This window comes from Bombina bombina, chromosome 7, assembly GCF_027579735.1.
Source record: "Bombina bombina isolate aBomBom1 chromosome 7, aBomBom1.pri, whole genome shotgun sequence".
In the NCBI taxonomy this organism is placed as follows: domain Eukaryota; kingdom Metazoa; phylum Chordata; class Amphibia; order Anura; family Bombinatoridae; genus Bombina; species Bombina bombina.
This window is the reverse complement of record NC_069505.1, coordinates 513,760,311-513,773,132: the sequence shown is the minus strand read 5'-3', so window position 1 is coordinate 513,773,132 and position 12,822 is coordinate 513,760,311. Positions and strand designations below refer to the sequence as shown.

The 12,822-nt window shown below is 41.3% G+C and overlaps 1 protein-coding gene across 1 annotated transcript in view; it reads left to right on the top strand.

Annotated features, from left to right (window-relative positions):
• Positions 1–12,822, top strand: part of LOC128666928 (zinc finger protein ZFP2) — a 298,618-nt gene that overhangs the window by 166,316 nt on the left and 119,480 nt on the right. Inside the window, exon 8 of the mRNA XM_053721748.1 lies at positions 3,023–3,133. Within this exon, the coding sequence (XP_053577723.1) occupies positions 3,023–3,133 (111 nt within the window). The remainder of the gene's footprint in view (positions 1–3,022; positions 3,134–12,822) is intronic.

Below are 12,822 nucleotides of genomic sequence, written 5' to 3'. Positions count from 1 at the left end.
AAACAAATGTATTATTTGATAAAGAACTTAAAGGGATATTCCAGCCAAAATTGGAAACCACATGGGTGCATTTTGGTATTGAACAGAAGCAATTTTGTAATGTACATGCATTAGCAAAAATGCTTCTAATAAAAGCTATAGCTGTTTCAAAAGTGTATTTAAATATGCACCGTGCACCAGCATTTTAAACACAGCACTTGCTCAGAGACCCTACAGTGCTTGTACCAACTGGTAATGGCTCAGTTTATTAATGGCTGACATGATACAAGCCCCAATGGTGATCTGAGCAGCTGCAGTATTTAAAATGCTGGTGCACTGAGAATATCTAGCTATGCTTCACATGCACGTGCAGAGAAAAATGCTAACTCTAAATCAGTGATAACTTTTACTAGAAGCATTTTTGCTAATACAAGTACATTGCAAATATGTTTCTATTCAAAGATGTAATAAGTCTATGTGCATTTAAATTTTGACTGGAATGTCCCTTTAATACTCTTACCTCTAAATGCTCTGGTGTTAAGAGCTCTTTTCTTCCATAGATACCCAAATATGGCTATGGGCACACTCCACTAGGGCGGTGGCAACTTCATGGGCTATGGAAGCTGATGCTACTCTTTCCGAGATTTGCTAGGCGGCAGTTAGGAAGACACCGCATACCTTTGTATCTCGCTACATGCTGGATACCAGACAGTCTGCTTCTGCCAACTTTAGTCGGAAAGTTCTTTCTTCAGTTGTTTCTTAAATAATAAAATGCTCTACTTTTGCCGTATTCTGTATCTGTCTTTATTTCTCCTACCCTTATTCTTTTGTATTTACTGCTTTTCAATCATCTCACCTGGTAAGCAAGATAACTAGAAATAAACAACCAAATATAAGAGATTTCTATATCTTGGCTCATCCATGGGTAATACTTACCAGGCTGCCTCCCTGCGTTGTTTAGTCCACATTCTGGTTGGAGATCTCAAGGAGTAGGAAGGGTTGGAGGAAGAGGAGTTACCTATAAATAGGTAAATGGGGGAGTGGTCTGTTCTGTCCACACCGTCAGAGAGTGTTTCTCACCTGGTAAGTTTTTTACCCATGGATGTGAGCCAAAATATAGCAATTTCTTATATTTTGTTGTTTTTCTAACGCCATCAATGGACGGAAAGCTACCGCAATTACTTTAGACACGTAGCTTAAGATTTAATTTACAATTCTGCTGGGTGGCAGGGAAGTCTTCTCCAGAGCAAATGACTGCTTACTCTACCAAAGCAGTTGCCATCTCTTGAGCTTTCAGGAATGAAGCTTCCAGTTTTAAGGCAGCCACTTGGTCCTCTTTCCATAGTTTTACAAAGTTCTCCAATTATGACACATTTGCCTCTTCAGAGGCTGCTTTTGCCAGAAAAGTTCTGTAGGCTACTGTGTCATACCTGCCTTGTGCCTTAAAGGGACAGTCAAGCCAAAAAAAAGCTTTCAGGATTCAAATAGGGCATGTAATTTTAAACAACTTTCTAATTTACTTTTATCACCAGTTTTGCTTTGTTCTCTTGGTATTCTTAGTTGAAAGCTAAACCTAGGAGGTTCATATGCTAATTTCTTAGACCTCAAAGGCTGCCTCTAATCTGAAAGCATTTTGAAAGTTTTTCGCCACTAGAGGGCATAAGTTCATGTGTTTCACATAGATAACATTGAGCTCACGCATGTGAGTGAGCACTGATTGGCTAAAATGCAAGTCTGTCAAATGAACTGAAATAAGGGGCAGTCTGCAGAGGCTTAGATACAAGGTAATTACAGAGGGAAAACGTGTTTTATTATAACTGAGGCCGAGATCCAGAGAGCACTGTGAGTCAGTGTATGCAGACGGAGTGTTTAACAGAATCAGCTGTTGTCGGGTGGTGACGTCACACGCCGACCGGGTACATCGCTGTTCACTTCCCAAGCTTGTACAGACCACAGGACTGCTCTAGATCAGCTGTTATTTCAAAGATACCTTTATGTGATTTTAACCACGCCAGATATTGTGAGTATTTGGCTTGCTTGTTGTAAATAAAGAGTGCTTATTTCATACAATATTGCACTATTGGAGTCCTTCTTTCTTTCACAGACTGCGCTGTTTTCCTGGGAGAAAAGTGTTTATTATAACTGTGTTTGTTATGCAAAACTGGGGAATGGGTAATAAAGGGATTATCTATCTTTTTAAACAACAAAAATTCTGGTGTTGGCTGTTCCTTGCGGTGGCTTGTGAAATGTATCCATATTACTAAAGAAAACACAATTTATGTTTTCCTTATGATAAATTCATTTATTTCATGATAGTGAGAATCCACGAGACCCATCCTTATTTTTTTTGTACATTTGGCTGCAGTACCAGTTCACTTATCCTGCTTTATCTTTCCTGCTATTCTACTTTTCTCCTTTCTCTTGGCCATATGTATGACGTGAAGGCTTGTGGGCTCTCACTATCATAAAATATATGGATTTCTAAGGTAAGCATACCATTTTTTTTTTTATTGTATGCTCTAAGGGACAGTAAACACCTTGAAATATTTATGTAACATTTTTAATTCTCAGAATAGGAAATGCTCCCTGCTGACTTCTCAAGGCTAGCCCTGCTTTATATCTTTCCATTGTTGACTTTAACAGATAAGAACAACTGCAAAACAACACACTTTATGCTAACTATATAAATGTGGCTAGTCTTGTTGTCTGCAGAGTTCAAGTCCAGGTTGGCTCCTCCAAAGGCAGAAAATGGTGGGTGGAGTTTGACTTTTGAAAAACTATTGCAGTAAACAAGGTGTCTGTTTAAAAAAACATTTGGATTTGACTGATTTGTTATTCTATAGCAACACAGCAGAAATGTCTGGAATTTACAATGAGTTTACTGTCCCTTTAATATCGTGGATTAACATGCAATATTTTAGACCTTATAGAATTGTGTAAACAATTTGTAATGGGCAAATGGTTTTAATTAACTTGTGTTTGTTTCAGGCATTAGAATGAGCTATACATTATGTTGAGAGTTCACTAAAATATTTTCTTACAGAATCTGTTGATGTGAAACCTCCACTTGTATCGAAGGTTGAGCTTGGAGAAGATCCATATGATTGTGATGTCCAGAAGATCAATAACGAGGAAATACACATAAATGGTGATGGTGAGTAACACATTTTAAGATACTTTACACTTTATTAATCAAATTATCAAATTGTGCACAGTATATTATTTTATCATATTTTGAGAGTCCACAAGTTATCACCTGTGGGAATTCCCCTTTTGACCATTAGGAGGAGGCAAAAGATAATCCAACACACCACAGCTTTAAATCCCTTCTACTTCCCATGATACTCAGTCATTTTTATTTTGCCTTCTTGATGGACTGTGGTGAAAGTGGAAGTGCAAATCTTACACATCATTGAGTCTTACATCATCAGTCGTTTAACTGATCGGAGTTATCAGCCAAGCAGTTAAAGATTTTTTTTTTCAGTAAAGAATTCACAGGCCTCCCAGGCGAAATGTAGATTCATCCACCAGTTCCCTGGTCTACAGTGTGCTGCTCCTAGTGGGATCCACAGCCCTCCCCAGGTGAAATGTGGATTCATCCACCAGTTCCCTGGTCTACAGTGTGCTGCTCCTAGTGGGATCCATAGCCCTCCCCAGGTGAAATGTTGATTTATCCACCAGTTCCCTGGTCTACAGTGTGCTGCTCCTAGTGGGATCCACAGCCCTCCCCAGGTGAAATGCAGAGTCATCCACCAGTCCCCTGGTCTACAGTGTGCTGCTCCTAGTGGGATCCACAGCCCTCCCCAGGTGAAATGTGGATTAACCACCAATCTGCTGGGTTGTAGATGCTGTTACTAGTTTAAGATCCTTGGCATCTTGCTTTCACTGCCTAGGATGGATTTGTCTAATGGAAGCAAGATGCTGCAGCCGAGGTAAGCACAGTGGACAAAGGTGCTGACGGGTAAGTACTCTACACCTTCATAGCCACAGTCATGTGATTTACATATGATTCGCATAGTCTGGGGACATATATTTGTACACCATACAATTTAGCAGTTTGTAGAATTTATGGGCACTTTTAAAACTTCAGATTTTTTTTAGGTTACTGTCTCTTTAAATTTTGAGTGGTCAGCTTAAGTGTGCTCAGAGATTTTGGATCCCAATAGAAGTCAGTCTCTAACTAAGTGGTTGGATCATCAGTCTATTATTCAGGGGGCTTCTTTTGCTCATCTTACCTGGACTATGATCACTACAGATGCAAGTCTTTCAGGTTGGGGAGCTGTTTGGGGGGGTCTCTGACAACACAGTGGGTTTGGGATCTTTGGGAGGTGAGGTTACCAATCAATGTTCTGGAACTCTGTGCAATATTCAGGGCCCTTCAAGCCTGGCCTCTGTGGAAAATGTCACAGCAGTAACTTATGTCAATCAACAGGGGTGAACTCGCAGTTCCCTGGCTATGATGGCAGTGTCCCGGATTCTCTCTTGGACAGAAGGCAATTCTTGTCTATTCTCTGCAATTCACATTCCAAGGGTGAACAATTGGGAGGCAGACTTTCTCAGTCGTCAGTCTCTACATCCATTAGAGTGGTCTCTTCACCAGGATGTGTTTTGGGGTCTCCCAGAAATAGATCTGATGGCCTCTCTTTTGAACAACAGACTTCCCAGGTACTTTGCGAGGTCCAGGGATCCTCAGGCAGAGGTTCTTCTTCCCAGAGTGATAAGTCATTTGTAATCCTGATTGCCCCAGCTTGGCCTCACAGGATTTGGTATACGGATCTGGTTCAAATGTCCACTTGCCCTCCTTGGCCTCTTCCTCTGCGGTCAGAGCTTCTGTCTCAAGGTTCTTTCTTCCTTATGGATCTCAAATCTCTAAATTTGATGTCATAGAAATGTTTAGTTCTAAGACATAGGGGGTTTTCAGATTCTGTGATTGAAACTCTGATTCAGGTTCGTAAATCTGTTTCTAGGAAATTTCTTGGTGTGTTGATCATGGTCTTTCCTGCCATTCTTTTAGAAACCCTAGGATTCTTCTGTTTTTACAGGATGGCCTAGATAAGGGTTTATCTGCCAGTTCTCTGAAAGGGCAGACTTCAGCTCTTTCAGTTTTGTTCCATAGAAAGATTGCTAATTTTCCTAAAGTTCATTGTTTTGTTCTGGCTTTGGTCCGTATTAAACCTGTTATGAAGCCTATTTCTCCTCCTTGGAATCTTAACCTAGTGTTAAGGGTTTTGCAGGCTCCTCCTTTTGAACCTATGCATAAATTGAACATTAAACTACTTTCTTGGAAAGCGCCATTTCTTCTGGCTATATCTTCTGCTAGAAAAGTTTCTGAATTATCTGCTCTTTCTTGTGAGCCTCCTTTTTCATCAGGATAAGGCTGGTTTGCGGACATCATTTACTTTTTTGGTAGAGAGATTGTTGTTCCTTCTTTGTATCCTAAATCCTAAGAATGCTTCTGAAAGATCTTTGCATTCTCTGGATGTTGTTAGGGCATTCAAATATTATGTTGATGCTACTAAGGAGTTTAGACATCCTTCTAGTTTGTTTGTTATTTTTTCTGTGCCTGGAAAGGTCAGAAAGCTTCTGCTATTTCTTTAGCCTCTTGGTAAAAACTTTTGATTCACAGAGCTAAATTCTACCATTTTGATGTTTTCCTTCCTCTGAAGCAGCCTTTGGTAGAAAGGTTCTACAGGCATTTGTCTCAGTTTGAGGGTTATGCCTATTTCTTTCTAATGACACGGTGAGTCCATGGATCATCATCAATTACTGTTGGGAATATTACTCCTGGCCAGCAGGAGGAGGCAAAGGGCACCACAGCAAAGCTGCTAATTATCACTTCCTACCCACAATCCCCCATTCATTCTCTTTTCCTTATGTGCAAGGAGGAGGTGAATGTTTAGGTGTCTGCTAATGATTCTTCTATCAAGAGTTTTTTTTTTTTTTTTTTTTTTGGAAGCTTGGGCAAGTTTGCTCTGATCTTCCTTTATGTGCTGGGTGTAGTTCAAACCAATCTGTACATTTAATAGCATTGCTAAACCAGAGATACAGAAAAAATAAATATTTAAACTAATTCATAGGGGCGCAAGACTCTCAAAGAAAATCTTTGTCTTTAAAGATAAATGCTGTTAAGGCACTGCCACAGCTTTCTCCTTTAACGTCCCAAGCCTTTATGGCATCACATGCAGTGCCCTGTGGTTCCTCTAAATCTCTTGGAGGAGTGTATTTGCATACATAAATTGCAAGCTCAGGTATCTTTTGCGGTATCTGTGGCTTGGTCTGTTTTCCTTTCCTACAGGGAATAGGCAAGAGGACATTTAAAGTCTTAGTTTAGAGGGTTTCTGCTCCACATGCTGCTACACAGGTTTGTTTTCTTCTAAGCTAGTGAGGAGGATTTGCAGGTAGTTTCTGAGGCTAAAATCTCAGATCTGGACAGTTTAATTCCTTCATCTGTTACTGAAGTGGTATCCTTCAGTTGGTTGCTTCAAATCCTCTTAGATTGTCAGGAGGTCTTAGCTGACTGGACGACACCGATTCCCTATCGTTGTCATTCCTTCAGAGTTTTGTGAACTTTATCAGTTCTATAATTTTCTGTTGTTCTATAATTTTTCGTGCTGTGAGATGTTCACAGGAATGTTTATAGAGAAGCTGGGGACATTTCTCCCTGTTTCACGTCCTTTTCTGGATTTACTGTCATCTCTCTTGAAATGCACGGTGTCCCTAGTAGAAGGGAATTTTCTATTTTAATTCAGAGAACTTTGATCTCTGCAGAATTAATCTAGCTTTTTCTCTAACATGGGTAAGAAGCTGGAGGTTTTTCTAGACTTGACGGTACTAGCCGCCAGGCTTTGTGGCTGAAGCTTCGTCAGCTGAGTAGCCTGTCTGTGACTTTGAGGTACAACTTTAGGCCTCTTTTGTTCTGCATTTTCAATATTTATTTTCCTACAAATCTACGCTTCTGGCTTTTCCTTCAAGGGATTTTGTGTAGGGGTAAACAAAAAAGTCTGTCGCAACTCCTCCTCATGAAAGCACAGGGACTCCTTTTTTAAAAAGTATAACAAAGTCTTTATTTGAAGTAGTATAACATAAAACCAAGATGCGTAAGACACAGCTCACAAATTCAGGAACAGGGTTCCAGTGGTGCAAGGAACGGTAAACATGTTTCGTGTGGGGCCTCCACACTTGTTCACTGCTGTTGATTGCACTCATTGGATACGCCTCTTAAGGGCAAATTGCAAGTCTTGCAGATTTTCGATTTACATTTGTAGAATCCCGTTCTGTGTGGTAGCCAAGTGCGTGTCTTATGTGTAGGCAACTGTGAGGGAGCTACTATGTTGCCTATATTTCTTGCTTTCCTAGCTACAAATTTGCAACCATTATTTGCTAATTTTCAGCACCCCATATAGCCTTGAATTCAATAAGATCTGTAACCTTATTAGGGAATGTTTACCCATTCTTGCCACCGATCCATCTTTGGAGAAGGTGGCAAATAATGGTTGCAAATTTGTAGCTAGGAAAGCAAGAAATATAGGCAACATAGTAGCTCCCTCACAGTTGCCTACACATAAGACACGCACTTGGCCACCACACAGAACGGGATTCTACAAATGTAAATCGAAAATCTGCAAGACTTGCAATTATGTTGTTGAGGGTGATCTGTTTCAATCCTCAGTTTCCAACATGTCATATCGGATCAGGCACAATTTAAACTGCAATTCTACCTATGTAGTTTATCTTTTGACCTGCAGGGGGTGCCATATCCAATAAGTAGGAAAAACTCAGAGGATGCTTAGGGACAGAGCCCTCGAACACATCAGGGATATTGACAACCCTGATGTCTTCACGCCTGTAGCGAAACATTTTAAAAGTATGCACGCAGCTGATTCATCCCTGGCATCGTTTCAAGCTATTGACCACATTCCCAAACATACAAGGGGAGGTGATAGGGAATATAAACTGTGCTATAAAGAAGCACAGTGGGTATTCACACTTAACACTAGACACCCCCTTGGTATAAACATGGAAGCTGACGTTAACTTGTTCATTTGATATCCTTTGGTGATGTGTATATATAATGTTTTCTCTTACTTGATGTATTCAGTCCATGGATTCATCCTTACTTGTGGGATATTCTCAATCCCTACAGGAAGTGGCAAAGAGAGCACACAGCAAAGCTGTCCATATAGCTCCCCTCAGGCTCCGCCCCCCCCAGTCATTCTCCACGGGAGGGTAAAGAGTATGTGGTGTTAGATTTGTAGTTTTTATTTCTTCAATCAAGAGTTTGTTATTTTAAAATAGTGCCGGTTTGTACTATTTACTCTGAGGCAGAAAGTGATGAAGATTTCTGCTGAGAGGAAAAAGATTTTAGCATGTTGTAACTAAAATCCATTGCTGTTCCCACGCAGGACTGTTGAGTACAGGAGAACTTCAGTTGGGGGGAACAGTTTGCAGGCTTATACTGCTTAAGGTATGTTCAGTCATTTTTTCTAACAAGACCTGGTAGTGCTAGAAGACTGACAGAAATCCCATGAGGGAAGGTAAGCCATTTTCTGAGACACAGTATAGAATGATGGCTTCAGTTAAGGGCTTTAATACTGACAGACACTGTGATGGGCTAAATCGATTACTTTATTAAGGTAATCTTATGTTTATTAAGCGTTTTAGATGTTGGAAACACTTTTTGGGGACTTTTTTTTACGCCTGGCATTTTGTAAGACAGCTAATCTGACTCAGAAAGGCCCCATAACTCTGGAGTAATGAAGGAGGGGGCCTCATTTTCGCGCCTCAATTGCGCAGTTGATTTGCAACACAGCTCCATGCAGCTTCATGTGCAGAGCCTTTAGAGTACAGGAGGACTTCAGGGAGGCTTAATTTACACCTGCAAATAACCCTAATGGAAGGTAAAGCCACAGCAAAGACTGTGGCATCGTACTTTAGTGGGTAAAACCGGGTGTTTACTTCATTTTGCTCCGGTTTGGGCATTAAGGGGTTAACCGATTTGAAAATTTGTGTGCAATCATTTCAAGGCATTAGGATCATGTGGTGAAAATTTCATTACGATCGGATGTTTTTAAAGAGACAGTAACATTTTTTCAAAAAGTATTTTTTTCAATATTTTAGTGTTGTCTGAGTCTGTCAAACATGTCTGAGCCTTCAGATAGACCTTGTTCTTTATGTTCAAAAGGCATGGCAGTACCCCCATTGCATTTATGTTTAAAGTGTGCAAAAACATCTAAGCATTTTAAAGATCATCCAGTGACAATTAAAAATGCTGCCCAAGATGATTCCTTAACGGAGGGTAATGAGGATAGTCCTTCTTCCTCCCCCCACGTGTCTACACCAGTTACGCCCGTGCAAGCGATGCCTAGTATCTCTAGCGCATTGGCCCCTGTTACTTTACAACAATTAGCAGCAGTAATGGATAATTCCCTTGCAGCATTTTTATCCAAACTGCCAGTTTTTCCAAGAAAGCGCGATAGCTCAGTTTTAAATACAGAGGATGAGCAATCTGAAGCTTTGGATAATTTATCTGTAGTACCCTCACAAAACTCAGAGGTAGCAGTGAGGGAAGGGCTGTCTGAGGGAGAAATTTCTGACACAGGAAAAGTTTCTCAGCAGGCAGAGTCAGATTCCTTAGCGTTTAAATTTAAGCTGGAACACCTCCGCGTCCTGCTTAAGGAGGTTTTAGCTACGCTGGATGATTGTGACCCCATGGTGGTCCCTGAAAAATTGTGTAAAATGGACAGATTTTTAGAGGTCCCTGTATACACTGAGGCATTTACGATCCCAAAAAGGAGTGGGAGAGACCAGGTGTACCCTTTGTTCCCCCACCTATCTTTAAGAAAATGTTCCCCATAAACGACCCTAGGCGGGATGCGTGGCAGACGGTCCCTAAGGTAGAGGGGGCTGTTTCAACACTGGCTAAGCGTACAACTATACCAATAGAGGACAGTTGTGCTTTCAAAGATCCTATGGATAAAAAATTGGAAGGATTGCTGAAGAAAATTTCTCCAACATTGGTGTGTCCGGTCCACGGCGTCATCCATTACTTGTGGGATATTCTCCTCCCCTACTGGGAAAGGCAAGGAGAGCACACAGCAAGAGCTGTCCATATAGCTCCCCCTCTGGCTCCGCCCCCCAGTCATTCTCCTTGCCGCTCTGAACAAGTAGCATCTCCACGGGGATGGTGAGGAGTTTGTGGTGTTAGTTGTAGTTTTTTATTTCTTCTATCAAGAGTTTGTTATTTTAAAATAGTGCTGGCTTGTACTATTTACTCTACAACAGAAAAGTGATGAAGATTTCTGTTTAAGAGGGCTATGATTTTAGCACAAGTAACTAAAATCAATTACTGTTACCACGCAGGACTGTTGAAACCAGAGAACTTCAGTTGGGGGTAACAGTTTGCAGACTCATCTGCTTCAGGTATGACTAGTCTCCTTCTAACAAAACAGGCTAATGCTAGATGACAGTCATTTTTCCCCTCAGGGAAAACGGTAAGCCATTTTTCTTTCACCTCAGCAAAAAAAGATAACAGGCTTCCCCTTTTTGATTTTTATGCTGGTAGACACTGTTAGGGGCCAAATCGATTGGTTTTTATTACAATACCATGACATTTGAAATGTTTTATAAACTTATACACACTTGGGGACGTTTTTTATTGATCTGGCTTGTTTTAGACACCTAAATCTAGTCAGGAAGGCCCCTTCACTCTAGTATACTGAGGGAGGAGGCCTCATTTTGGAGCTTCAGCTGCACAGTTGATTTTAAGGCAGTGCATGCAGTTTCATGTGAGAGGGTCCCGTGGCTCAGAAAGTGACCCCAGAAGGCTTTTTTCTGTGGATGGTTGACCCCTAAGGAAGGTAAAAAGCTACAGCAATGCTGTAGCAGGGATTGTGGTGTATAAAAACGGTTAAATCCAACAATTAGCTCCGGTTTGCTTGTTTTAAGAGCTAGAGTCTCCATATTTGCTGTGCAATACTTTCTAAGCATTAAGTCACTGGGGTCCAAATTTCATAAAAATCGGATATTGCCTTCATAGTTTTTTGAACATTCAGAAATAAAGTGTGTCATTTATTTTTTAAAGAGACAGTAACACTTTTGTTTAAAATCGTTTTTATTGCATTGTTTGCCTGCCTAAATCTGTTTAACATGTCTGTGCCATCAGATAACCTATGTTCTGTGTGTGTAGAGACAAATGTGGTTCCCATTTTGAGTGTGTGTGATAATTGTGCCATAGCATCCAAACAAAATAAGGACAGCTCTGTTACATTTCATAATGTTGCCCAAGATGATTATCTAATGAAGGTAGTGGGGATAGTTCTACGTCCTCTCCTTCTGTGTCTACACCAGTTTTGCCCGCGCAGGCGACACCTAGCGCGCCAGTGCTTATTTCTATGCAACAATTAACAGCAGTAGTGGATAATTCTATAGCAAACCTTTTATCCAAACTGCCAGCATTTCAGAGAAAGCGTGATTGTTCAGTTTTAAATATAGATTAAAAGGATGAACAATCAGACGCTGACGATGCCTTATCTATTTTACCCTCACATCAATCGGAATTGGCTGTGAGGGAAGGGCTGTCTGAGGGTGAAATTTCAGACTCAGGAAAAATTTCTCCACAGGCAGAACCTGATATAGTAGCATTTAAGTTTAAGCTAGAACATCTCCGCGCTTTGCTTAAGGAGGTATTAGCTACTCTGGATGACTGTGATTCTATGGTAGTACCAGAGAAGTTGTGCAAATTGGACAAATTTTTAGAGGTCCCAGTGCACGACGACGCTTTTCCAATACCCAGGAGGGTTGCGAACATAGTGGATAAGGAGTGGGAGAAGCCAGGTGTACCCTTTGCCCCACCTCCTATATTTAAGAAAATGTTTCCCATAGTAGACCCTAGAAGGGACGCATGGCAGACGGTCCCGAAGGTTGAGGGAGCTGTTTCAACACTAGCGAAGCGCACAACTATTCCTATAGAGGACAGCTGCGCTTTCAAAGATCCTATGGATAAAAAATTGGAAGGATTGCTTAAAAAGATTTTTGTTCAGCAAGGGTTTATCCTTCAACCAGCTACGTGTGTTATTACTGTCACTTCAGCGGCGTCCTTTTGGTTCGAGGAACTAGAAAGGTCGCTCCAGAAAGAGACTTCCTATGAAGAAGTCATGGACAGAATTCACGCATTAAAGTTAGCTAATTCCTTTATATTGGATGCCGCTTTTCAAATTGGCGGCGAAAAACTCAGGTTTTGCTATAGTAGCGCGGAGGGCGCTTTGGCTAAAATCCTGGTCGGCAGATGTGTCGTCCAAGACTAAGTTACTTAATATGCCTTTCAAGGGTAAGACCCTTTTTGGGCCGGAATTGAAGGAAATGATTTCAGACATCACTGGGGGTAAGGGCCATGCCCTCCCACAGGTTAGGCCTTTTAAGGCTAAGAACAAGTCTAATTTTCGTTCCTTTCGCAATTTTAAGGAATGGACCGGCTAATAACTCCACTGCCGCTAGACAAGAAGGTAACGCGGCCCAGCCCAAACCTGCTTGGAAGCCCATGCAAGGCTGGAACAAGGGTAAACAGACCAAGAAACCTGCTGCTGCTACCAAGACAGCATGAAGAGGTAGCCCCCGATCCGGGACCGGATCTGGTAGGGGGCAGACTATCTCTCTTCGCTCAGACTTGGGCAAGAGATGTTCAGGATCCCTGGGCACTAGAAATAGTCTCCAAGGGATACCTGCTAGAGTTCAAGGGACTTCCTCCAAAGGAAAGGTTCCACCTGTCTCGCTTATCTTCAGACCAGATAAAGAAACAGGCATTCTTACATTGTATAAGAGACCTATCAAAGATGGGAGTGATAAACC